Source organism: Geotrypetes seraphini, chromosome 13, assembly GCF_902459505.1.
Source record: "Geotrypetes seraphini chromosome 13, aGeoSer1.1, whole genome shotgun sequence".
NCBI lineage: Eukaryota > Metazoa > Chordata > Amphibia > Gymnophiona > Dermophiidae > Geotrypetes > Geotrypetes seraphini.
The window spans coordinates 62,861,975-62,886,973 of record NC_047096.1 but is presented as its reverse complement, the minus strand read 5'-3'; the positions used below and the strand labels follow the sequence as shown (position 1 = coordinate 62,886,973).

General features: G+C 47.2%; 1 protein-coding gene across 1 annotated transcript in view; it reads left to right on the top strand.

Annotated features, from left to right (window-relative positions):
* The first annotated feature begins 3,375 nt into the window (after positions 1-3,375).
* Positions 3,376-24,999, top strand: part of PLXDC1 (plexin domain containing 1) — a 96,348-nt gene continuing 74,724 nt past the window's right edge. The window contains exons 1-2 of the mRNA XM_033918334.1: positions 3,376-3,597; positions 15,556-15,734. Of these exons, the coding sequence (XP_033774225.1) occupies positions 3,525-3,597; positions 15,556-15,734 (252 nt within the window). The 5' untranslated portion in view covers positions 3,376-3,524. The remainder of the gene's footprint in view (positions 3,598-15,555; positions 15,735-24,999) is intronic.

The window sequence follows — 24,999 nt, the reverse complement described above, 5'->3', positions numbered from 1 at the left end:
TGGCCGGAATGTTGACTACCTGCTCTATGTGGATAAGGTACCATTTTACTTTCCTGAGGATGGATAGGTAGAGAAATTTGTTAGGAGGTTAAATGAAAGTATGAATGCAGTTGGTCGATGGATGAGAACAAACTGGTTTTGAATGTTGCTAAAACATAAGTTATGCTTGTAGGAAAGAAGGATGAAGAGGTCTGACCTGTGGATGTGAGACTGGGAGATTTTGGGGTCCCGATGCAGAGAGAGTTGTGCCTGTTGGGATTGATGTTAGAATCCCATTTGACTGAGTGGGCGAGTAGCACTTTCATGGGGGCGCTAAAAAGTTCTCAGCCCAACCAACTTCCTAAATTCTGAGCGTTATTTTTGCCGCTGTAGCAGAAAAGAGTGTTTATTTTATTTTGTTAAGTGCCTAATTGCAGAAACAAAAATCTCTTTTCGACATTATTTCAGATCATTGATTGAACTATGGGCTAGATTCACAAAGCAAACCGATCGTGTACCAATCGGTTTGCGACCCCTTAGCGACCAAATTTCTCTCCAGCCTGATTCACTTACCTCTCTGCCCACCATCCTCCGATCCGTGCAAGCAAATGAGGAGAAACACGTGCAAAGTAGGCAGGGACGGGATTCACAACACAAAACTTCACATCCGACTGAGCTGGCCGATCAACTGAACAAGCGACTGCTGGGGACCAGTCGAAAACATCTTTCCAACCCTGCTCTCTGCCCTGCTCTGCAATCTCTCCTGCCTGCTCGCCCCGGATGCCGCCCTGCTCTGGTCTGGGGGGAAGGTCTCTCACCTGTGGCTGCAAATTTAAAAGGTGAAAATGCATTATTTTTCATTAAAAAGTGACCGAATTCCACCCTGCTCTGCCCCGCACTGAGAACCCATGGTTTTAACCTGCGGGCTTTAAGCGGGCTACAACCACGGGCTCAATTTAAAAAAAATTAAAAAATGGCAAAACGAGCCATGGCTCGCGAGAGCATGGGGAGCGTGGAGTGGTGGGTCCGTGTGGCCTGGTGACCGACTTGTCGGTGGGGGGGAGTCACCGATGGGGAGTTCGAAAAAAACAACAACAAAAAAAGGACACAAAATGCATGCGCAGACCATCTGCAGAGAAACCAGATGATCTGCGCATGCGTGGGGATCGCACACCAGCAATCTGGGCAGGCAGATGGGGACTTTCCTCCAATCAACCCTATCTGCATATTTAACTTTGCAGTATTCGTCAGACCTGCCAGGATCGGGCCCGATCGGACAGGTTAGTGAATCTGGGCCTATATCTACATGTTCTCTTCTTGGTTGAGCTGAGAACTTTTCACACACCCTGGTATATTGCAAAGTCTAGTACTCTGCAAAGTAGATTACTGCAATGTGCTATATTTAGGTGGGACAACATGTGAAATCCAAAACACTGCAGTTAATTCGGAATGCAGCAGCTTGAGTTTTGACAAGCAATGCATGTGACCCCGATTTTGAAGCATCTACATTGGTTGCCAGTAAGGTGTAGGGTTTAGTATAAGGTCTTGATGTTAATTCATCAGATTTTATATGGGCAAGCACTATAGTATTTGCAACAGGCATTGTTTCTATATATGCCCAGTAGATCATTAAGATCAGAAACATCAATGCGATTGTTGGTAGTTTATGTGTCAACGAGCCAAGCTGCATTTTCAAGACTGTGGACTAGAGAGTTGCACGGGGACAGAAATCCCACCCATCCCCGCCCGGATCCTCTCCATCCCCACCCGTGCCCGCCAGGATCCTCTCCATCCCCACCCGTCCCCATAAAAAGCAGCAATTACTTCTGACAGGATCATCAATTCCACAGTTTCTTTTGTGTTTTTGCTGCTGTTTTCCTTGTGGAATCTCTTTGGTGGAACCCTTTTTTTTGTTTTGTGTTCAGGTAATTAACTTATAAACCCCCCTCTTTTACTAAGGCTGCCGCGTACATTATATTATATGGACGAACCCTGCTTCCAAAGCTTTCCATCCCCGTGAGGGTCCCGTTGGCCAGAGGGGGGTTCCCGCGGGAGTCCCGCAATCCCCGTGCAGACCTTTACTGTGGACCTCACTCAGGCAATTGCTCAAAACTCATCTGTTTGGGCGGTGGGGGTGCTAGTGTGGCCACAGGGCTGTCGGCTCCCCGTGTCCCACTGCCTGGACTGGCTGGCAGAGGGGTGGGGGTGGGGTGCTCCGCCCTGGGTTCCCACCTCGCCAGTGACACCACTGGGTGTTATGGCAGCCAAATAATTGACCCTGCCCAACACTAGCTGCTAGTGGTTTATAAGAACTGCCATCCTGAGACAAAGCGACGGTTCATCTAGGCCAGTATCCTTCTCCCAACAGTGGCCAATCCAGGTCCCAATCCCTGACCTACCCTGTTTCCCCGATGGTAAGACACTGTCTTATTTTTTTTGGAAGGCCAAAATATGCTCTAGGGCTTATTTTCGGGGGGATGCCTTATTTACATTTTTTTCTAAAAAGGGGGGGCTGTCTTATTTGACGGCTGAAGAATCGGTCGGCCGAAAAATCATACCGTGTATGGCCAGCTTTATCCATCATACCATATATTGTACCATTTAATGTCCCCAATGTTCTCCATCAGGGAAACACAGTAAAGAGATTATTCTGTAGTGCAGCATCAGAGGGGACTTGACAATGTGAAACCATTGTTTATATACCGTATGCATTTTAAACAGGCTTTATATACAGTAAGTGGTATTGCTCACAGCAAAAGAAACCTGTCTGCGGGTCTCACTTTTGGATGTTCTGGCCGTGAACAAACTCCTGCAGTCTCCGTTAGGGAGGGATGAGGGAAGCTGCCTGTGTTTCCTTGCGCGGAGTCACGTGCGCGCGCTGCAGTCCTGTCACTTCCTCCTCTTCACTTCATGACGAGGCGCGGCACGCAGCCATGGAGGCAAATACGGTAGACGGAGGGACCACACGGAGTCACCCACCGTACCACCCGATTCGGGTAAGCGCAGGTATCGGTGGGTGTCTTATTTGCGGGGGGGGTGCCTTATTTTACATTTTTTTCTAAAAAGGGGAGGCTGTCTTATTTGATGGCCCTGCCTTATCATCGGGGAAACAGGGTAGCAGGATTTCCTATTCTGCAAACACCCGCCTGGGCCAATAACACTATGTGCGAGCGTCAAGACGCATCAGTCCCAGAGCAAGATATTGGGGAAATTGTTCTCCATCTAGGACTAAACCCTAACAAGACGACGCGCTCCGCAGCCGGACTGTAATTAGCAGCAGAGAGCCGCAAGGGGGCGCCACGGTTCCCCCCCCCCTCTCCGTACCCGCGTTATGAGCGACTCCCCTCCGCCGCAGCCCTCTGGCTGGGTTCCGGGCGCGGACGGCGAGAGCCCACGCCCGGCTCGGTGGCGCTTCTGTCCGAAGGGAGGGGAACGGGGGGGCTCCGATGCTGAGCCTATAAAGCTTCCTGCGGCGCTCCGCCCGAGCCATTCGCGGGCAGCTGCCATAGGGGAGGGGGGGGGGCGGAGGGAGAAAGTTTGGAGAGATGCCGTCCGGGATGCTGCTGCTGCTGCTGTGTCTGCTCGGAGAGGCCGCCGCGGAGCCCACTCGTGACACAGGTAGGTTGAGCTGGCGAGCTTCGGAAGCAGGGGGGGGGGCGGCGGGGCGGGGCGGCTCGGACCTCCCGACGCCAGGAGGTGCACTGCAGAGAGCGGCGGGCTGAGATGCTAATGCTGTAGGTGGGATCCACCTGACCCTGGGCCATCCGCCCGGATGCCTCTGAGTTACTTCCTACTTTGCTGTTTGGGAGAAATGTTTGATATTTACCGTTTGTATTGTCACATGTTCCCCTTCTGACCGTCTCTTGTATTCACACAGTCTCGATTTCTCATTTCCAGGGCAGGTTTAATTAAAGCTCTGGTTTTACGCCCCCCCCCCCCCCAATTTCTTTTTGCAGCTTGCTTATTTCTTGATTTTTTGGTGAGGTCACTGGTCTGCCACCTTTTTCTCCACTACAATTATTAAAAACCAAACAAACACACTCCCCTACCTTTCTTCTCTGCAATGTTTTTGGATCCTCTGGTACTTGCATTGCATGTCACTACAATGAGAGACAGACCTCGGTCACAGATAAATCACCAACATTCAACTGATAAAGGCGGTGCAGTAGGATGGTTTCTTCAGCCATGAGATGTGGATTAACAGTATCAGACCTTGCTCTGTTAACCCTTTCAGGACCAAGGGACATATTTGTCCCATAACTTTAAAATCCTATACATTTTGATTGGGATAGTCTACAGTTCTAAATTTGATATGTACGGATTCCATATGATACTGCCTTTATGTAAACAAACTGGTTCCGACATTCATTCATTAGCGTCGTTGCCAGATTGACGAGAAGATTCACTTGCCACACTGTCCATAAGCCAGAAGTGTGATTTTTTTTAAAAAAAATAATGATATTTCACAAAAAAAATCAATTTTTTGGCATCTGCAAGCCCTTTTTACCATAAAAATGTCGTCAAAACCACAAAAATTGGCCTACGATCCTTATGGTCCTGAAAGGGTTAATGCCCTTCACAGCCAGCATGTGCCTTGCTGAGTCCCTCTCATCCGGTCCCATATCTGATGACATGATGGGATTAGGCTAGAGAGGGATTTACTAGACACAAGACTCTACCCCCACTCAGTACTGAGCTGACATGCAAAGGTTTCTAAGACTGATAGGTAGTGCTGTGCTGGTTCCTCACTTTGGCTAATGCCTCCACTTGGCTTGTTTTGTGCACATCAAGGTCCCGATGCTTAGGAATGAGCTTCACCTTTAAGTCAGGGGAAGTTGCCTATGACTTGTCGCAAATTTGCTGCTGGTGATCTATTCTGCATTATGCCAGAGAGAGCTTCCTTCTGGTACTCACAAGTGAACTTTTCCTGGTTTCTGATTGCTCCTCATGACTCTGGATGATCTCTGTCTTCAAGTTTCAAGTTTATTAAGTCTTGATGAATCGCCTATATAATTTGCTAGGCGATGTACAATAAAAGTGACATGTATTAATAAATGAAACAAGTACCGTGTTAAAAATGACATAAAAACAAATTTGTTGTGTAAACATATAACATACTTTACAAACTAATCTAAAACCTAATTTCACAATAATGTGAGGGTAAAACATACAAGACATGTGAGGCTAAATAGGGAAATAGTTACAATTTTGATAGAGGAGAAGAAGAAACATACAGAATATTCACTTGGCACTGACGTTTTATTTAGCAATTCCATTCTTGGGGTGGGGGTGGGTGGGTTTCTCCTTCACCACAACATCCAGTTTTCTTACATCAAGCTTTATATCAGTTTGGATGGAACAGTAAAGTGTTTTCATTCTCTACTGTCCTGCCAGTACTGTGACCTAGCATTTTCCTGGTATCACAGTGTTTTTACACTTTACATTTGTTTCAGGTTAGCGTGTTTTGCATATATTGTGACATGAAAGTTTTTGCTTATAACCCACCTGTGAAGAAGGTGTTGATATAAGCTTCCAGAAGCACCTACCCTCTGAGAAAGGGCTGAAATAAACAATGAGGATATTTGGGTTTGGGACAAGGTGAGGAGAAGGGAACAGGGAGAGAGAATCTGTCGGCAGACATTTGGGAGTGAGGTAAGGTAGGGTGAGGGTAATGCATTTATAGCTCTATTGCCTTTCTGTGGTTGGAAGTAAGGACGGGAACGGTGATGAATTTTGTCACCATGTCATTCTCTACATGGAGTAGGGTGAGTGTGTGATTTGAAAAGTATAGAGCAAGGTGGTTTGGAAGCAGAAGCTGCTTCAGTTATTTTTCCCTATCTCTGTTGATTTGAACCTAGGGGCAGCGGAACACTGTTTGATTAGAGGGGCTAAATAAATGAATCTCTGGCCCTGCCTCCAAGCTCTCTTGTTGCTGATGCTGGTAGGCAAAATATTGGTGGAACCATGGCCTTAGTGGAATGCCCCATTCCATATACCTATTGGGTCAAACTTTGGAATGAGAGAGATGGTCTCTTCCAATTGACTCTTCCAAGGGAATCATGTTTTCTTCATGCCTTATTTGATGACTTTTTAAAATTTTATTTTAAGTACTTTTTTTTATACTTGTCAAATAAAAAAACAAAACCCCACACAATACTGAGAAAGAAAAAAAATGTAAATAAAGAAACCACATGAAAGAAAACAATCAGTCTATATTGGGGTTTTCAACCCAGTCCTCAGCATATACCCAGCCAATCAGGTTTCAGGATTTCCATAATGTATATACATGAGATAGATTTGCATACAATGGAAGCAGTGCATGCAGATTTATCTTGTGCATATTCATTGTGGATATCTTGAAAACCAGCTTGGCTTGGTGTGTTCTGAGGACTGGAATGCAGTTGGCTTCCAGCTGGGTCGGTTCCTCAGGATGCAAGGGGAGGGGGGTGGGTGGATTTGGGGCGGGGGGAGGGAGGGAGGTTTGTTTTCCTGTTGTTCTGTTTCATAAATGAAAATTGTGAACTTTCATGGGAAGGCTCTGTTTGAGTGCCTGATTTCTGGCCTAGCTGTATAGTATACCTGATTACTGTATCTATGGTGTTATTCTCTTTTGGCTTGGTTGCTGATTGTACCTCTCGTGATTGGTTCATTCAATAAAAATATATTCAAAAAAGAAAAGCAGCTGGGCACAGTGGTGTGCCATCACTGTGATTTAGGGGTCCTTTTACTAAGGCATGCTAGCCGTTTTAGCACATGCTAAACGCTAACACATCCATAGACGATAATGGACGCATTTGCATTTAGCGCAATTAGCATGCGCTAAAACGGTTAGCGCACCTTAGTGAAAGGACCCCTTAACACTGCTTGTTACTTTCTATATTAAGTAGCGTTGCTACTAAAATAATCTGGCAAACATTAGCATATCATTTTACAAATCAAATTGCACGCAATCAAATGCGCTTTAGGAATGTGAAGCTTCCTAACAGAGTAAGATGCGGTTAATCTTTGTCTGGGCAGACAGGATGATATGTGATATTGCTAGAAGGATTGGGTAGGAAGTCGCTGATTAGAAAACGAGTGTTCGTTTGAGCTTGGAGGGTGGCTTCAAGCTCAGGGGGTCTCTTTTCAAAGACTCATCCCATGTTCCAATCTCAACAACCCCCCCCCCCCCAGAGTAAAAAATACAAAATTAATAATTGGAACTTTTTAAATAAACTCTAACAAACTGCAAAATTTATTTGAAACTCTTTCCTTCTCCTGCAACCAACCTACTCTTTCTTCATTCTCTGTCTCTGGTTCAGAGTTCTTTATATATTAGAATTAGGAATCTATAGATGTTGCTTCTCATGTATCGCTAATTAATAAAGCGTGGGATAAACATAGAGGGGTGTAAGCCCTGTCTGTATCCTGAAAATAGCAACTTCAGGTCAGGATCAAGTATGCTGATTTTATATGTATCTCTATGGGGGAGGGAAAGACTTCTTAAAGTTGAAATTGAGAGTAAATGTTAATTAGCAATATAATTAGGATGTTGGTTTAATTGTTATCATAATGAATGTGACCATGCTGAGATTACAATAATAAAATATTGGTGTGGTGATGTTAGGGTTACCAGATTTTCCCAAAGGAAAATCTGGACCCATGGCCACGCCCACAGGCCTGCCTAGTTCTGCCCCATTCCGACTGCGTCATGACCCATTCTGCCCCCCCCCCAGACGGCGTCCAAGCATGCACAGATGCGACACGATAATGTCATGTGCACATGCGCGGATGCCCTCTCCCGACCCAATTTTTACAGGAAGCTTTTCAAAACTCAGTATTGGGTTTTGAAAAGCCATCCGGACCCCTGGACATGTCCAGGGAAATCCAGATGTCTGGTATCCCTAGGTGAGGTGATATTGCAGCATCATACATGTGATAAGCATGGTAACACACAGAACTGAAAATGGGATCCTTATACAAAGCTGCAGTAGGAAGTGGCCTTAGTGTGCCCTTATATAGGTTTTTCCCACCTGCTAAGACCATTTTTTATGTCAGCAATAAAATATCTGATTTTCTAATTTTTTTCTCTCTTAATGGTCATGCGTTAATGTTTCAAAAGCAAAACAAGACAAGCATGGTAAAGAAGAACACAGGGAAAAAGACTTCAAACAGCCAGATGTAGATTAAAACTACATCTTTACTGGGCCACCCAATATTAGCATTGGTCAACAAAAAAACCCATGGTCACTTTTAAATGCTAATTAACTCTTGAGGCTCATTTTCAAAAAAGATAGACATCCAAAAGACAGCTTAAACCAGCACTTGGATGTCTTACTAGTCAAAATGTCCAAGTGACCCAGTAAGGCTATTCTTATATTCTTATGAATTAAATAGGGACTGTCTCCTGAATATTTTAATGTGCAGTGCTGCAGATAGTGACCAGTCAGACTCCGGGCCTGCCATGGTCCCTGTTAAATCTGGGAGAAAGGGTGGCAAGAAGCCCAAAAAGGGGATTTCCAAGGCCAGCTCCCAGTACCAGTCAGGCCAGCTTGATGATGTCACAGACCCAGAATGGGGGAACAGGGAAACCCTACCCAGTCACTATCCTCCACACAGCAGAGCTAGAAACATAGGCTTTAAATCTATTCCTGGGAATAGGGAGCAATGCTATTTCCCTAGTGTCCATCTGGGGAGCCAGAGAGAGACCCAGGTGAGATCCAGTTCAACCAGGATAGGGCATGGCTCCCCACATGAAAAGCCTGTAGATTTGACTAGGCTGTTAGAGAGGATAGGGAGGAGGAACAGGCTCTCGCCAAGGAACAGCTTCCCAGCCTAAGCCAGGATAATCTGCCTGACCCAATGGAAGTAGAGGAGGTAGGTTACTCTACAGCTATGGTCTCAAACTCAAACCCTTTGCAGGGCCACATTTTGGATTTGTAGGTACTTGGAGGGCCTCAGAAAAAATTGTTAGGGCTTCTTCTAATAAACTGCGCTAGCAATTTCTAGCAAGGGGAGCCGAGCTGAATGGCCCACACTGCTCCCGAGGCTCATAGAGTTCCTATGAGCGTCAGGAGCAACGCAGGCCATTCAGTGCGGATCTGCGCTAAAAACTGCTAGCACAGTTTAATAGAAGAGGGGATTAATGTCTTATTAAAGAAATGACAGTTTTGCATGAGGTAAAACTCTTTATAGTTTATAAATCTTTCCTTTTGGCTAAATCTTAATAATAATATTGTAATTTATAGCTAAAGAGACATATGATCAAGAAACTGTTTTATTTTACTTTTGTAATTAAGATAAACATACTGAGGGCCTCAAAATAGTACCTGGCGAGCCGCATGTGGCCCCCGGGCCGCAAGTTTGAGACCACTGCTCTACAGTATTGGAATTGCAGCTCCAGCCCAAGAGGAGCAGATGGAGTTCCAGGAAACGTAGATTCCCCAGGAGCTGTTCCAGGAACCAGACTTAACGGATATGGGTTTGGCTGCCATTTGCAAGTACTGATTGCAGGACTGTGAGTTTTTGGATTTTTTCCTGTGTTTGGGGACATTTGAATGGAACTGTTGTTTTGTTTTTTTTAACTTCTGCTTATTTTGCTGAGGATATGTTTTTTGCCTTTTTATTTATTTACTACCAGAACTGTTGAGTTTTGATTTCTTTGTTCTTGTTCTCAGCCCAAGCTTCTAGGAAGCTGAGAGTGTCTTTTGTGGGAGAAGTTTGCCACTATTTGGGAGGGAATTTTGAAAGCCGTTATTTGTGCTTTACTAATGCAAATTTGAGGCAATTCTGGCCCCAGCATTGCTGTGATAGCTGGAGGCTGTCGTGTTTGGCCTGTTTAAATGCTTGGACTGCTACAGCTAAGGAGCTGGACATACCTGTGACCTGCATTGGGCAGGTTAGGGGAAAGAACCTTGGAAAAAAGAAACTGTTTGAGTGGAAAAGTACAGTTTTTTGATTTGATAGAACTGTGTAGGGAAATCCTGAGCACTTCACAGGATTTTCCCCCTGAAGTTTTTTCTTTTGGAAATTACATTTTGCTTTTGGCTTGGCACATTCTGACTATTAAAACTATTTTGAAAACTGTTGCACTTGGAATTTTGTAGGTTAAAAAAAAATTTTTTTTTAATAGTATTTCAGTCCCTGAAGAGTTGACTCCCTCTGAGTCACACGCCCGGATCGGTTTGCTATGGCCACTAGGGGCACTGTTGAACCCTGTCTAGAGACCCTGGTGGTGGCTACAGTGTGTCTAGCAACAATAATAATAATTATTTATTTTAATATACCGCCTAACCAGCAGTTCATAGTGGTTTACACAATAGGTACTGAGCATACAATATAATAATATCTTACATAATAAAATTCTAAGTAACTAATTCAAGCATTAAAACTAATGAATAAAAAAACACAATATGAACTAAAATAAGTATAGATAAAAAGAGTAAAAGTACATTATAACTACATAGATGGTAGTAGTAGTAGTAGTAGTAAAGGCTTCAGGCTGAAAAGAAACCCAAAAACCACAAAAAATGTGTATTTAAAAACATTCAAAGCATTGTCCATATGGACCAATAGAGAGGAAACTCAAACTGGCCAACCAACAGTGCTAGCATGTAAGGCAAAGCACTGTTGGCTGGGAAGATAGGGGTGTAGGGGGAAGAAATGAGGAGAGACTGAAGAACGCAATTTTTTTTTTTGGGGGGGGGGCATGACCCCCATGGTTCCCCTGTTCTGACACCTATGCCTGCAGCTGCTGGCCCCTGGTGCTGTGCATCTGCAGCTCTGCCCAGCCCAAAGAGCAGTGCTCTGAGGTGCAGCTCATAGTTGCCCGCCTCAGATGGTAGGGGATCAGCTGCAGGAACTGACAATTCAGCTGCTCAAAGTGGCTCCCATGGCTCTCTAGCAGGCAGAAGCTCTGCTCTTACATCTGCCTCCTCTGCACTATCACTCCGATCACAATCCTGTTGCTGCTGCAGGAGAGAAGGAGCTGAGGTTTGACCACTGAATTGGTGAGGCTGATTTTAAAAAAATAATCGATTCAACTGGAGTGAATCAGTGAATCGATTCAAATCGAGAATCAGACAGTTCTGCTGCACAGTATCTTATCTTTAAACACTTAAAGGCCCTTAATATGTATTTAAAATTTTTGGATGAGAAGCAACAATATGTACGGACAAATTGTTGTACCAATATCTTTTTCATTCTCTGCTTCAGCACACTTGGTCCAACAGGAAGTCAATCAATTTGAGGAATAATGAGTGTGATTCTGCCATACCTGAAGAGTGTTACAGGTTTATTACCTTGACAGAGAACCATTTGCAACTAACCCCCTCTTCTAAAAAGCTGTGCTAGTGGCCCCAAAGCCCATAGAGATTTAAAAGGCTTTGGGGCTGTTGCCGCGAGGCAGCCGCTAACGCGGCTTTGTAGAAGAGGGGGGTTTTTTACCTTTGGGTTTTTTAAAAAAATCGCAGGCTGCTACAGTAAAAACTCCAATATTCATAGAATTCCTATGAACGTCGGAGTTTTTATTGCAGCGACACGTGATTACAAACCTAAAGCAGTTTAATAAAAGGGGGCCTAAGACTCTGGATTTATCCTAGATAGATTTTTAAGAAACTGATGCTGCTTCAGCATTTTCCACTGGCTGTTGCCTAATTTGTTTTCCTAGACCAGAGGTCACGTGGTTTCTTCTAGGTTTGACTGTGTGATGATCTGCAAATTTTAATACCTTGGTTCTTTTCATTATGATCTAGTTTTTGCATTCACATAGGTCCTTTACTCTTGGTAACTTAGCTAGAAGTTTGCAACAGAGGTTCATATTTGACAAATTTGTCTAGTAGAAATGTGTGACCTGTTAACTGCATTATGTATGTTGGCCTGTAACTCGTTCTGAGTTCTTTGGGGAGGATGGCATAGAAAATGAAATAGATAGATAGAAGGTTAGTTAACTGTATATTACTTTACCAAGAACATGTTTTCCTTTGGATGGAGTGCTACAGTTAATTGTCCAGGATCACAGAAAGGGTGTTTCTGAAGGACATTAGTAGAAACTAGCTCTGACAAGTTTATGGTGTCCAGCTGTCTTACATGCCTCAGGCTTTAAAAAAAAAAGAAAAGAAAGATACATTTTTCTTCTCTATTGTGCAAAAAAGAGCATCTAATCCAATTCATTTTGTTAGAGCATTATGATGTCCTTAATACTAAACCTGCAAATGATTTTTGGAAGTTGATGTCTGTAGACAAGTTTCTTCTCGCTGCTACTTGATGACCACTTTAGCAAAATAGAATAAGATTGGTCTCACTTTATATTGCTCCTTGCTAGCTGTAAATTCTCTCTTGTCATTCTTAAGATGTCCTTGACATCTCATTTATTTTATCCTCTGACTATCAACAGACATGCAAACATATAAAGGATATAACAAAAAGACTAATAAAATCAAACAACTGAACAATAAAAATACAAAACATTCTAGATAAATAAACATGCAGACACACCACAATTTAAATAAATGCACAAGCAGGTAATTCATAACAGGGGGGTCATCTGCTAAAAGCATTACGACTAATCAAATGCTCTCTTAGGCTTCCACCACTGGCGTCATGATTGTTGCAATTATCCTGGTCGCACAGCATCTGGACCCTCAATGAGACCAAGTTAACTGCAATAATCAAATGCCGATTTAAATAAATAAGACTTTAGGCTGTTATGGTTCAAGACCAAATCCTGCTTCAAATGCAACACTGTTGAGAGTGCATATACCACAATGAAGAATCTCTAACAGAAAATGTAAAGTCTAGCAAATTCCATCCCTAGTGCTAGAATTATCATAAGGATAGCCATACTGGGTCAGACCAGTATCCTGTTTCCAACAGTGGCCAATCCAGTTCATAAGTACTTAAGTGCTCAAAGTTTTGAGGTGGAAGACAAGCATTCAAGGAGTCAACCAGCTCACAGTAAATGATGGCAGATAAAGACCTGCATGGTCCATCCAGTCTGCTCAACAAGGTGGCCAGAACCATGCCTGCACTCTTGTGTGTGGACTCTAACCACCCATGCTTAAATACTTCTGGCGGAATTCTGCACAATGCAGAAATTCGGCAGAATTGCAGTCGCAGAGAATTCCCTTTTCCTAGGAAGAATCTCGACCGTGTCAGCATTTTTCGGTCACGATAAAGGCAGCAATTCCCACACTCTACCTGCTTCAAACCTGCAACAGAGGGGAAGCTTCCAGGTTACCAGCAGGCAGCATGTGAGAGTCGCTGCCGATACCACGTCCCAAAGAAGCAAGCCTTATAGTACAGGAGAGGAGCGGAAGGAAAGTTGTTGGCACAGGGGGAGAGAATGAGTGAGAGGAAGGAAAGTTGTTGGCACAGGGGGGAGAAGAGGGATGAGAGGAAGGTTGTTGTCACAGGGGGAGAAGAGGGATGGGGAGGATAGGGGGATGTTGGATCTAGGAGATGATGAGGGAGAGGATTAAATTGCACATAATGAGGGAGGGAGAGGATTAAATTGCACATAATGTAGAGGAGGAAGAGAGAGATGGTGCATGGAGGGGGATAGAGAGATTTGACACAAGACACAAAGAAATGAGACAGAGAGGTGTTGGACATGGGGTGGATAAGAGGGAGGGAGAGATGCACATGAGTTGGAGGGAGAGAAGGAGGAAGATGGATCCAGGAGTAGAATGGAGTGATGAAGAGATGCCTGGAAATGGGAGTGAGAGATGAGAGTGGGAGAAATGCTGGACTATGAGGGAGAGTGCAGCAGGGAAGAGATAGGGAGATGTCAGGCTATACAGGGTGGGGAAGGAAGAGAGAATAGATGCTGGGCTATAAAGGTGGAGGAAAGAAGACGCTGAGAATGGTAGAGCCTTGATGGGGAGGAGAGAATGGCAAGGAAACAGATGACAGGATAGATATAACAGAGGGTAGAAATATGGTAATGGGGAGTACATTGAAGATGAAAGGGAATGGAGGGTTGAGGAAGGAATGAGATGGGGAATGGGAGAGAAATTTGATAGGTAGCTGAAAAGTGAAAAAGAGGAAAAGGGTAAGAAAGAGGCAGAAAAGAGCTAAAAAGAAATGATCACTATATCTGAGGCAGGTATAGTGAGGAAATAGGAGAGAGTAGATAACACAAATGGATAGCAACCACTTGAAGGAGAATTAGTAGACGACAGGAAAGCAGAAAAAAGAAACTGGAACCAACATAATGGAAAAATAAGACATCCAGACAATGAAGGTAGAAGAAAACCATTTTATTTTAAATATTTTAATGTAATATGGATAATAATTAGCAAAAAATATTGTTTAAGTTTTGATTTAAAAAACATGCAGATCCACCCGCTGCGTCGGGGGAGAAAAATCCAGCCTGCCTTCTATGTTCTTCACAGGCTGAAAGCGTTTGTGGTTTCAGCCTGTGAAGAACATAGAAGGCAGGCTGGATTTTTTCCCCCAACACAGCGGGTGGATCTGCAAAACGGGAGCCCCGTGAAGAGGTCTTCAAGCCTCTGGGAGAAGTGCTAATACTTTGGATAAGTACTGCCTTATTTTGTCTTTATGTGACTTTGGAAGTTTGTACAGTTGTCTCTCAGAAGGTGTAATTGAATGTGTTTCCTGATACTTTTGCACAAAACTCTTTTGATATTAAGAACTGGACTACAACTGTCATGATAACTGACCTTGTCTAGGGGAAGGGATTTATGTTCCAGTGCCTTAACTAAAACTGAGCATTTGATGTACAATATTTATGATTGTGGTGTTTATTGCTAGGATATTGTGATAATGTCAGCTTGCTGATTGAGTTTTTTCAGCTTATGATGGAAGGTGATCTGACCTGTTTTATGTACTCCATTGGGGTTCAACAGGGTTTGGCTCTTTATACCTGAGGCTTTTTCTCCACCTTTGTTCGATGGATTGGTTGTGACTGGTTCTGTAATGAATGGATTTCAATTGGGTTAGAAGAGGTAGCCCCCATGGGAGAGGGCAGCAGCTGCAGTGGAGTCCCCTGTGGTCCTGTAAATTTTATGCTGGTGGCAGCAGCAGCCTGACAGGCTGCCTTCAGCCTGCCCTTGAACTTTACCTCTGCTGCGTCACTACCCACAGAAAATTGCATCGGAGGAAGCAGGATATGGCAGAGGGAAGACCCAGGGACTGGCTGAAGGCAGTCTGTCATGCTGCTGCTGTCTGTAGTGACTGACATAAACTTTACAGGATTAGGGGTGGGGGGGTGGGACCTGTGACGAGGGGGGAAAACAGAAGAAGAGAGACTAGACTGGGGAGGGGGAGAAAAGGCTTGATCTGTAGAGGAGGTGAGGTCAGAGGCTGGGTATTTGGCACCTATAGTTGCTGGTGCCTTGGGCCAGAGCCTCACCTGGTCTAACGATTAAGCTGGCCCTAGGCTACAGGCTAGGGGGCCTGAAAGTTAAATGAGAGGGGTTTAAGGCTGAACGTTTATCAGGGCATCCTCTACTCATAGGTGCAGAAAACAGAACCTTAAATACATCATGGCACCTGATGTCTGTCTTCACACAGATCAGATGTTGAGAGTCCTCTAAATTCCTCAGGCCTGTTTTACAGAGATTTATTTCTCCACAGGATGGTTCTACAGGAACTCCACAAGAGGAAGAGAAGGAAAGAAACTGCTGCCATGGAAACGGCAAACCCGGGAGACCGCAATCCACCAGCAGGAATCTGAGGATGCTAGAATCATCCAGGATTTGATGGGTGGTATCCTGGCCATAGATACCCTTCCAAATAATGAAACACAGATTGTGGTAAGCTAGGTTTGAAATCATAGCCTGGTCAGTAAAGGGGTGGGGAGGCAAGGATCTACATAACTTGCTTTCAATATATTTGAGGTAGCTTAGTCAAAGCTCATAAGTATTCATGCAAGAAGGAAAAGAATGCAGTGTCTACTATCTCACTGCACTTCATGTGATATATGAGAATTTCATTTTATTATTTTTTCAACTTCTTATCCAGGTCAGTCTGATATTTATAGTTTATCCTGTGCTGTATGTTTGCTTTATAATAAAAGTCAATCATCTAATAAGCACTCCTTCCATAATAATAAATTACAAAGTGTTGGACCATCTGCAGGTACAGATCTTAAAAGTCAATTGTAGAGATTTTTATACCAATATTTATCAATCCATATATATAATTTTACAAATTTTCAAAAGAGCTTTTTTTCAAATGTTTTTCACATACATAGAAAATCTCAAAATGTACTTAACTCAAGAAGAGATTGTGGAAACCCCATCCAGGAGAAATACTTCTGACACAAGAACCCCCCCCAAAAAAAAATATTGACCTGTGACCTTCTATACTCTATTTGCAGCCATTTGTAAGCTGATATGGATGCACTGTAATATTTTGGGACTATATAAGGTTTTATCCCAGGACAAGCAGGCATGATATTCTCACATGTGGGTGACGTCATCTACGGAGCCCCGGCGCGGACAGCTTTTCAAGCAAACTTGCTAGAAGTTTCAAGTTTGCACACTGCACCACGCATGTGCGTGCCTTCTGCCCACTAGAGGGCGCATCCCACCTCGTGGTCCTCAGTTCAAATTTTTCCGCGGAGCAAGAAAGCCCTGTGGATCTGAGCTCCAGTGTTTTTGCCTTCTAGCTGCCGCGTTTAGTTTGGTTTTCCTTCGAATTAGTTCGCGGTGCTGTTTTTCTTTTCGGTTCTTTTCAAAAAAAAAAAAAAAAAAAAGGTTTCGTTTTCGTCTGGCTCCGGGGGCTCCCGGAAGCCGTGGCCGCGGGACGTCGGTACGTTCCCGGCCGTCTTCTTTTCTTCGTGGATGTCCCGTCCTGTTACGGGATTCAAAAAGTGCAGCCGGTGTGAGAGGTTGCTTTCCATCACTGACCCTCACCGGTGGTGCATTGTCTGTCTTGGGCCCGAACATCCGACAGAATCGTGTGATCGCTGTGCTACCTTCCAAAACAGGGCCCTCCGTCGCCGCAAGGCCAGAATGGCGGAATTGTTCGCCGTCGACACGCCGCCTAAGGCCTCGACGTCGGCCTCGGCTTCGGCCCCGGCCTTGACCTCGGCCTCGGCGTCCTCGGGGGCCTCGGCCTCGCCTCGGCCCTCCTCCTCGAAGGCGGCATCGATCAAGCAAGCTTCGGGTAAGTCCTCTGTTCCATCCCCTTCAGCAAAGAAGCCATCCTCGAGTCAGGCCAAGGCGGGTGGGTCGACCCCGGCCCCGCATCGGACCTCGACTCCGCACACCCCGAGGGAATACTCGAGACCGAGGTCGCCCTCCAGGGAGTGTGCCCCGGACTCGGAACTCCCCACCTTCGTGGGAATTCCGGCCTTCCAGGATCTCCTCCGAGCTCTAATCTCATCGGAGCTGTCGGGAGCCCTGGAAGTGTTGCAGCGTGCTGCGGTTCCGGCGGCCTCGACCTCGGCCGGGGCGCCCTCGGTCTCGGAGGCCCCGGCCTCGGCTCCCTCGACCACGGGAGCCCCGGCCTCGGCGACCTCGGTCTCGGGTACTGTGGCCCCGTTCACCTCGGTCTCGGCCCCGCCCCGGACCTCGACCTCGGGGGAACCCCCTGAGCGGAGTGTAAGGCTTAAAGAAAAGTTGCGCAGAGTGCGCCGTCTTTCCTCCTCTTCCTCCGGGTCTTCCAGACACGCCTCGCCCTCGACGCGACATCGGACGGGGCGTCGATCGAGGAAATCTAAGCGGCCCCGAGGCTCGCCTCGGCGCGACCGTTCCTCGTCGTTCGGGGGCGAGGCGCTGCAGGTGTCGGAGTTGCGCCTCGACAATCCGAGGCTCCTCCGCTCACCTCGTGGGAAGTCCTCCCGGGCCGCCTCGCCGAGGAAACGGGAGAGTGTCCCACGAACCCCGGGGTCCTCACCCAAGGGCTCTGCGAGGAGGACAACTTCTCCTTCCCCCTCGAGGGCCCTCGAGAGGGGATCCTGGGATTCGGGATCTGTTAGGGATCCTCATTATTCCCATGAGGCCTCCCCCCTCTCCTCGGTGGGGCGGTCGAGAACCCCGTCTCCCCAGGCTAGGCCGTCCTCTTTTTCATCCTTCGTTCAGGACATGGCCCAAGCCCTGGGGATTGACCTGGCGGTAACTTCTCGGTATTCCAAAGAATTTTTGGAGGAACAGGACCTCCCCACACCTCCTAGAGAGGTGCCTAGACTCCCTCTCAACAGTGTCCTTCTGCAGACCTGGCTGAATAACTTGGCAAACCCTCTTACAGTCACGTCTGTACCCTCAAAAATGGAATCGAAGTATAGGACGATTCCTCCTAAAGGGTTCGATAAGGCGCAACTATCACACCAGTCTCTTCTGGTGGAGTCTGCTCTAAAAAAATCACAGCCCTCACGGGTTTCTGCGGCGTTTCCACCAGGCAGGGAGGGGCGGACCCTGGACAAGTTTGGCCGTCGCCTCTATTCAAATTCCCTGATGGCCACCAGGGTTCTTAATTACGCCTTCACCTTTTCCTCCTATTTGCGTGGTATGGTGAAGGTCCTTCCTCAATATCGAAACTCGTTACCGGACTCCCAAAGAGCAGGATTCGATAAGTTTATGTCCAACCTGTCTCAATTGCGGTTGTACCTATTCCATGCAGTGTACGACGCCTTTGAGCTGGTTTCGAGGGTGTCGGCCCTCGCAGTGGCCATGCGCCGCTTGGCCTGGCTTCGCACCCTCGACATGGACCCAAATCTGCAGGAACGTCTTGCAGACTTGCCTTGCGTGGGGTCCGAGTTATTTGACGAGTCATTGGATGCGGCGACCAAGCGGTTGTCGGAACAGGAGCGCTCTTTAGCATCCCTGGTCCGCCCCAAACCTAGGCCCCCGCCGCAGAAACCTTTCCGGCCTCCGCCGCGCCGATATCCCCAGAAGTCGACTCCGGCTTTCTCGAGGCCACCTCCGAGACGTCCGTCTCAGCGAGGCAGAGGGGGACAAACCCAAGCCCCGGCGCAGGGCCCTTCCAAGCCCGCGCCTTCCTTTTGACGGGCTGAGCGGACGGGGCGGGTTCCCCTCCGCAATCTCTCAGGAACCCCTTCCTATCGGGGGGCGTCTTCGGTTCTTCCGGGAGGCATGGACCGGGATTACCTCAGACGCTTGGGTGCTCCGGATCGTCTCCGAGGGCTACTCGCTCAACTTTGTGTCCTCGCCACCGGACAGTCCCCCAAGTCTAGTCTCCTGCAACCGTTCGCAGCTACCGACCCTCCTGACCGAAGCCAAGGCCCTCTTGAAGCTTCGGGCGGTCGAACCGGTCCCCAAGAACCAGCGGGGTACGGGGTTTTACTCCCGTTACTTTTTGGTCCCAAAAAAGACCGGGGACCTGCGCCCCATACTGGACCTCAGGAGGCTCAACAAATTCCTGGCCCGGGAGAAGTTTCGGATGCTATCTCTCCCGGTTTTGTATCCTCTCTTGGAGGAAGGGGACTGGATGTGCTCCCTCGACTTGAAGGAAGCATATACCCATGTTCCGGTGCACCCCGCCTGCAGAAGATTCTTACGATTCCAGGTGGGGGACCTCCACCTCCAGTACAGGGTACTACCCTTCGGCCTGGCCGCGTCCCCACGAGTATTCACGAAATGCATGGTGGTGGTTGCGGCATCCCTGAGGTCCCGGGGGCTCCACGTGTTCCCTTACCTGGACGATTGGCTCATCAAAGCCCCGACCAGGGAGGGGGTTATCTCAGCGACCCGACAGTCTATTGCCTTCCTGCAAACCCTCGGGTTCGAGATAAACTTTCCAAAGTCTCAGTTGAGGCCAACTCAGTCTCTTCAATTCATAGGTGCGGTGCTGGACACGGTGCGCCTGCGCTCCTACCTCCCGACCCAGCGGTCGGAAGCCTTGGTACGGATGGGCCGACAGGTCTCTCAACTACCGAGGGTGTCAGCCCAGCGCATGATGATGCTACTCGGTCATATGGCCTCGACGGTACACGTCACGCCGTTCGCAAGGCTGCATCTGAGGATTCCTCAGTGGACCCACGCGTCTCAGTGGCGTCAGGATTGCGATCCGGTGTCTCGCCTCATTTCGGTGACTCCGCTTTTGCGGAAATCGCTGCGTTGGTGGACAGACTCTTCAAATCTGTCCATGGGGCTACTGTTTCGCACCCCTCCCTTTCACAAGGTTCTGACCACGGACTCCTCGGAGTACGCGTGGGGAGCCCACCTCGACGGTCTTCGCACGCAGGGCCTGTGGTCGGCAGAGGACCGTCGGTGTCATATCAACGTGCTAGAACTTCGGGCCATCTTTCTAGCACTCCGAGCCTTCGTTCACATATTGCAGGACCAGGTGGTCCTCGTCCGCACGGACAATCAAGTGGCAATGTACTATGTGAACAAGCAGGGGGGAACGGGGTCTTGGCCCCTCTGTTCGGAGGCGCTTCGCCTTTGGGAGTGGGCGGTCTCCCGGAACATCTTCCTCCGGGCGGTCTACATCCAGGGAGAACTGAATTGTCTGGCGGACAAACTCAGTCGACTTCTCCAACCGCACGAGTGGACTCTACACTCAGCAGTTCTGCGCGAGGTTTTCGCTCGCTGGGGAACACCGCAGGTGGACCTGTTTGCCTCTCCGGAGAACCACAAACTACCACGGTACTGTTCCCGGATGTACTCGCGGGATCGTCTGGAGGCGGATGCCTTCCTTCTCGATTGGGAAGGGAGGTTCCTGTATGCATTCCCTCCTTTCCCTCTGATCATGCGAACGTTAGTACATCTAAAATCGTCCACGGCCACGATGATTCTCATTGCTCCTCGGTGGCCGCGGCAGCACTGGTTCTCCCTGCTGCTTCAGCTCAGTGCCAGGGAACCTCTTCTTCTGCCTGTCTCTCCTTCTCTGCTGTCTCAGAGTCAAGGATCCACGTTACATCCCAATCTGCAGTCATTGCACCTGACAGCTTGGTTTCTTGCTCCCTGACTCCTCCGGATCTGTCGCAATCGGTAAGGGAGGTCTTGGAAGCCTCTCGCAAGATCTCGACGAGGCTTTGCTATTCACAGAAATGGACCAGGTTTTCCACCTGGTGCTCGTCCTTTCAACTGGATCCGGTATCGGTCCCGGTATCCTCGGTTTTGGACTATTTATTCCATCTGTCGCACTCTGGCTTGAAAACCAATTCGGTGCGTGTTCATCTTAGTGCTATCTCGGCTTTCCACCAACATCTGGAGGGACGTCCCCTGTCACTCCATCCCTTGGTGACACGCTTCATGAAAGGGTTACTCAAGGTTCGTCCCCCTCTTAAGCCTCCTCCTGTCGTGTGGAATTTGAATGTGGTTTTGGCTCAACTAATGAAACCCCCCTTCGAGCCACTCAACAAGTCCCTCTTGAAATTTCTGACTTGGAAGGTGGTGTTTTTGATTGCCCTCACCTCCGCTAGGCGGATTGGGGAGTTGCAAGCTTTGGTGGCGGATCCTCCTTTCACCGTCTTCCATCATGACAAGGTGGTTCTCCGCACCCATCCTAAGTTTGTCCCTAAGGTTGTTTCTGATTTCCACCTCAATCAGTCCATTGTCCTTCCTGTGTTCTTCCCTAAGCCCCACTCCCATCCTGGCGAGACGGCGCTTCACACGCTTGACTGTAAGAGGGCGTTGGCATTTTACCTTCAACGCACCAGGCCTCATCGGAAGGTTCCTCAATTATTTTTGTCCTTCGATCCTAATCGACTGGGGCATCCAGTTTCCAAGCGCACTCTGTCTAACTGGTTGGCTGCTTGCATTTCCTTTTGCTATGCTCAGGCTGGCCTTCCGCCCCCGGGTCGAGTCACGGGGCATAAGGTCCGAGCGATGGCAGCTTCGATAGCTTTCCTCCGATCTACTTCTATGGAGGACATATGTAAGGCTGCCACCTGGTCTTCGGTTCATACATTCACCTCTCATTACTGTCTGGACACCTTATCCAGGAGTGACGGCCGGTTTGGCCAGTCGGTGTTGCAAAATCTGTTTTCCTAAATTGCCATCCTCCCACCTGCCCTTTTTTCTGGTTGGCTTGGAGGTCACCCACATGTGAGAATATCATGCCTGCTTGTCCTGGGATAAAGCACAGTTACTTACCGTAACAGGTGTTATCCAGGGACAGCAGGCATATATTCTCACAACCCGCCCGCCTCCCCGGGGATGGCTTTCTTTGCTAGTTATGGAACTGAGGACCACGAGGTGGGATGCGCCCTCTAGTGGGCAGAAGGCACGCACATGCGTGGTGCAGTGTGCAAACTTGAAACTTCTAGCAAGTTTGCTTGAAAAGCTGTCCGCGCCGGGGCTCCGTAGATGACGTCACCCACATGTGAGAATATATGCCTGCTGTCCCTGGATAACACCTGTTACGGTAAGTAACTGTGCTTTCTCTGAATTCCCAATAACAGTATACTGTATAATTGTGGAAGATCATTGGAAGAACTTTTGTCTATCTTCAAAAAGCTGGTTACTTGGGAAGCTCAGTCGATCTTTTGTTTTTTTTTTTTTTAAGTTTTTTTATTGAATTTTTTTTCCATTTAACAAGTGTCATAAATTTTCATACAATTATCTTAACAATACACTTGATATTTTTATAATATATTTTATATATAACATTTCTTGTCTTATTTTTCTTATGGTTTTATATATCATATAATTGTAATTATTTTTCTTATAAAGTTATACAATATATATATTGTAATGATTTTATTAATTATTATTTAAATATGAACCTTTTCCCCCTCCCTTTATTACGTTATTTTCATGTAAGAATATCATCTATTATAATATTTTATTTATAATGTATGATAAAGAGAATAATTCCCTCCCCTTAACCCCAGTCGATCTTTTGTTTTCAAGTTTGTAGAGATCTTCCCTCCCTATTGTTTTCTCCATATATGGTTCTCCTCTGTACTTTAAAAATACTGAGTTGTAGTTCTGTTTCCTCCTACCTTGTGTATTAGTCGGTCTGTAAGTCTATTTGTCTAACCCATTATTCTAAATTTTAAATTGTATGTCTAAATATATGTTTTATCAATTTTGTTCCTCGCTTAGTAAAACTAAATAAGCGACTCATCAAACTAAAATAAAACTTGAAACTTAAATGAACTTCCTGACTCCATTAGGCTTTTAGTCCAGCTGCAATTATTTCGTAAATTCCTGAAAACTTTGTTCTTGCAATTTTTAAATGGTTTAACCACAGTCTCAACAAAATGATAATATAGTTATTTTTCTTATGCTTTTCTTATGTACTTTAGTTTCTCCTAGGACAAGCAGGATAAACACATATGGGTGTTGTCCCAACACCTCCCAATTTGCGGATAAGCTCTCCAATAGCTCAGAGAGATTTTTTTTTTTTTTCCTCTGAGCATGTGCAGTGCCCGGGCCCCACTGGGCATGCCCGAGCCCTACCCATTTCCCCCTGCTTCCCCCTAATCCCCAGTCTTTAGTTTCCGCCCGTTCCCATCGGTCGGATTTTTCTACAGCTCTCCATTACAACTTTTCTACTCAACTTGAAGATGCCTGAATCATCTAAAGAAACAACTGGGATGCAGGAGGAGGATGAACACACTGGATCCTCATGAATTGTGCGCCCACTGATTGGATCCGGCGCTCGAGGTTTCCATGTGGCTTGCATTGTGCGCACATGTCACCACGTGCACGTAAGCTAAGGAAGAGGGCACTGAGAGACTTCATGAAGAGAAGTGAGGCCCGAGAATCTTCCTCCAGCAGCCATCCTCATCGGAGCGTAGCAGCGGGGGATCCACAGACGAATCCGGTGAGGAGCCTCCAGGACATCCTGGCTCAGTCAACCCCCCGACTGCAACTTGCCCGGTCGAGAAATCTCTCCCGGAAGTCCTGCATGCTGTCGCTAGCCGCCAGCCCCTGCAGGAAGCCGATAGGAGTCTCACCAGACCGAGAGATCTCTCCAGGAGTTCCTGCATGTTGCTGCTTACAGCCAGCCTCCGCAGGGCATGAAGAGAAGTGAGGCCCGAGAATCTTCCTCCAGCAGCCATTCTCATCAGAATGCAGCAGCGGGGGATCCACATGCTACAGTGGCAAGGAGCCTCCAGGATGCCCTGGCTCAGCTAATCCCCCCGCCTGCACTTGGCCCGGTAGAGAAATATCTCCCGGAGTCCCTGCATGTTGCCGCTTAGAACCAGCCTCTGCAGGGCAGCCGATAGGAGTCTCGCCAGACCGAGAGATCTCTCCAGGAATCCCTGCATGTTGCCACGCAGCCATCCTCTGCAGGGCAGCCGATAGGAGTCTTGCATGCTGCTGCGTAAATCCACAGCCTCTGCAAGCAACAGATCGGGGCTTTCACCCTCCAGACGGCATGCTGCCTCTTACAGCCAGCCACTGAAGGGAGCCGATTGGGGTTCAAAGGTAAGTCCTATCTGCTTGTTTTTGGGAAAACCTCTGATAATCTGTTGCAGCCCCGAGGGCTCTGCCCCACCCTCCTCCCAATCTGAATTTAAGGAGAAAGAATCTCCCATGCTTCTTTCCCTTGGAGGGGACCTGCAGACCTCTCCCCCCAGTAGGAGACATGCTGCCCCAGAGTTCAGCTTATAAAGGACATGCTGAAAAAAAACTCAAAAACAAAACAAAACCAACTCGATGTTTCTTTCCCTCTTGGGGTCCTGCAGAGTCTACAATTCACACCTTTCCCACCCCGCCCCCCTCCCCCTCTCAGGTTGGGAACGAGGAGTCTGCCTTTCTCAGCAGGGTGCTGTTATCTTCAGAGATGCGGCATGCCAGACCATGCCTCTCCAAGGGTGGGGGTTTGAAACTCCTCAGTCTAAAAAGCTGTTTGCTCTTCATAAAACCTAGGCAGAGTGCTTTTCCAGCTAGCATGAGGGACTCTGTACTATTCATGATTTCTATAGCACTGAAAGGCATATGCAGCGCTGTACAGTTTAATATACAATAGGCAGTACAGCAGGAGAAGCCCACTCAAGAGGCATTATCACTCCTCTTTCTCTGCCTCCAGGCACAGTGGGAAACGCAGCCAGGAGCACTGGCACAGATGAAGGGGTGCATCCTGCCCCCTCTCTGCAGGCTCTCCCCCCTTCTCAAGAAGGACAGAGAAGGGCGGTGGGGTACATGGAGCCAC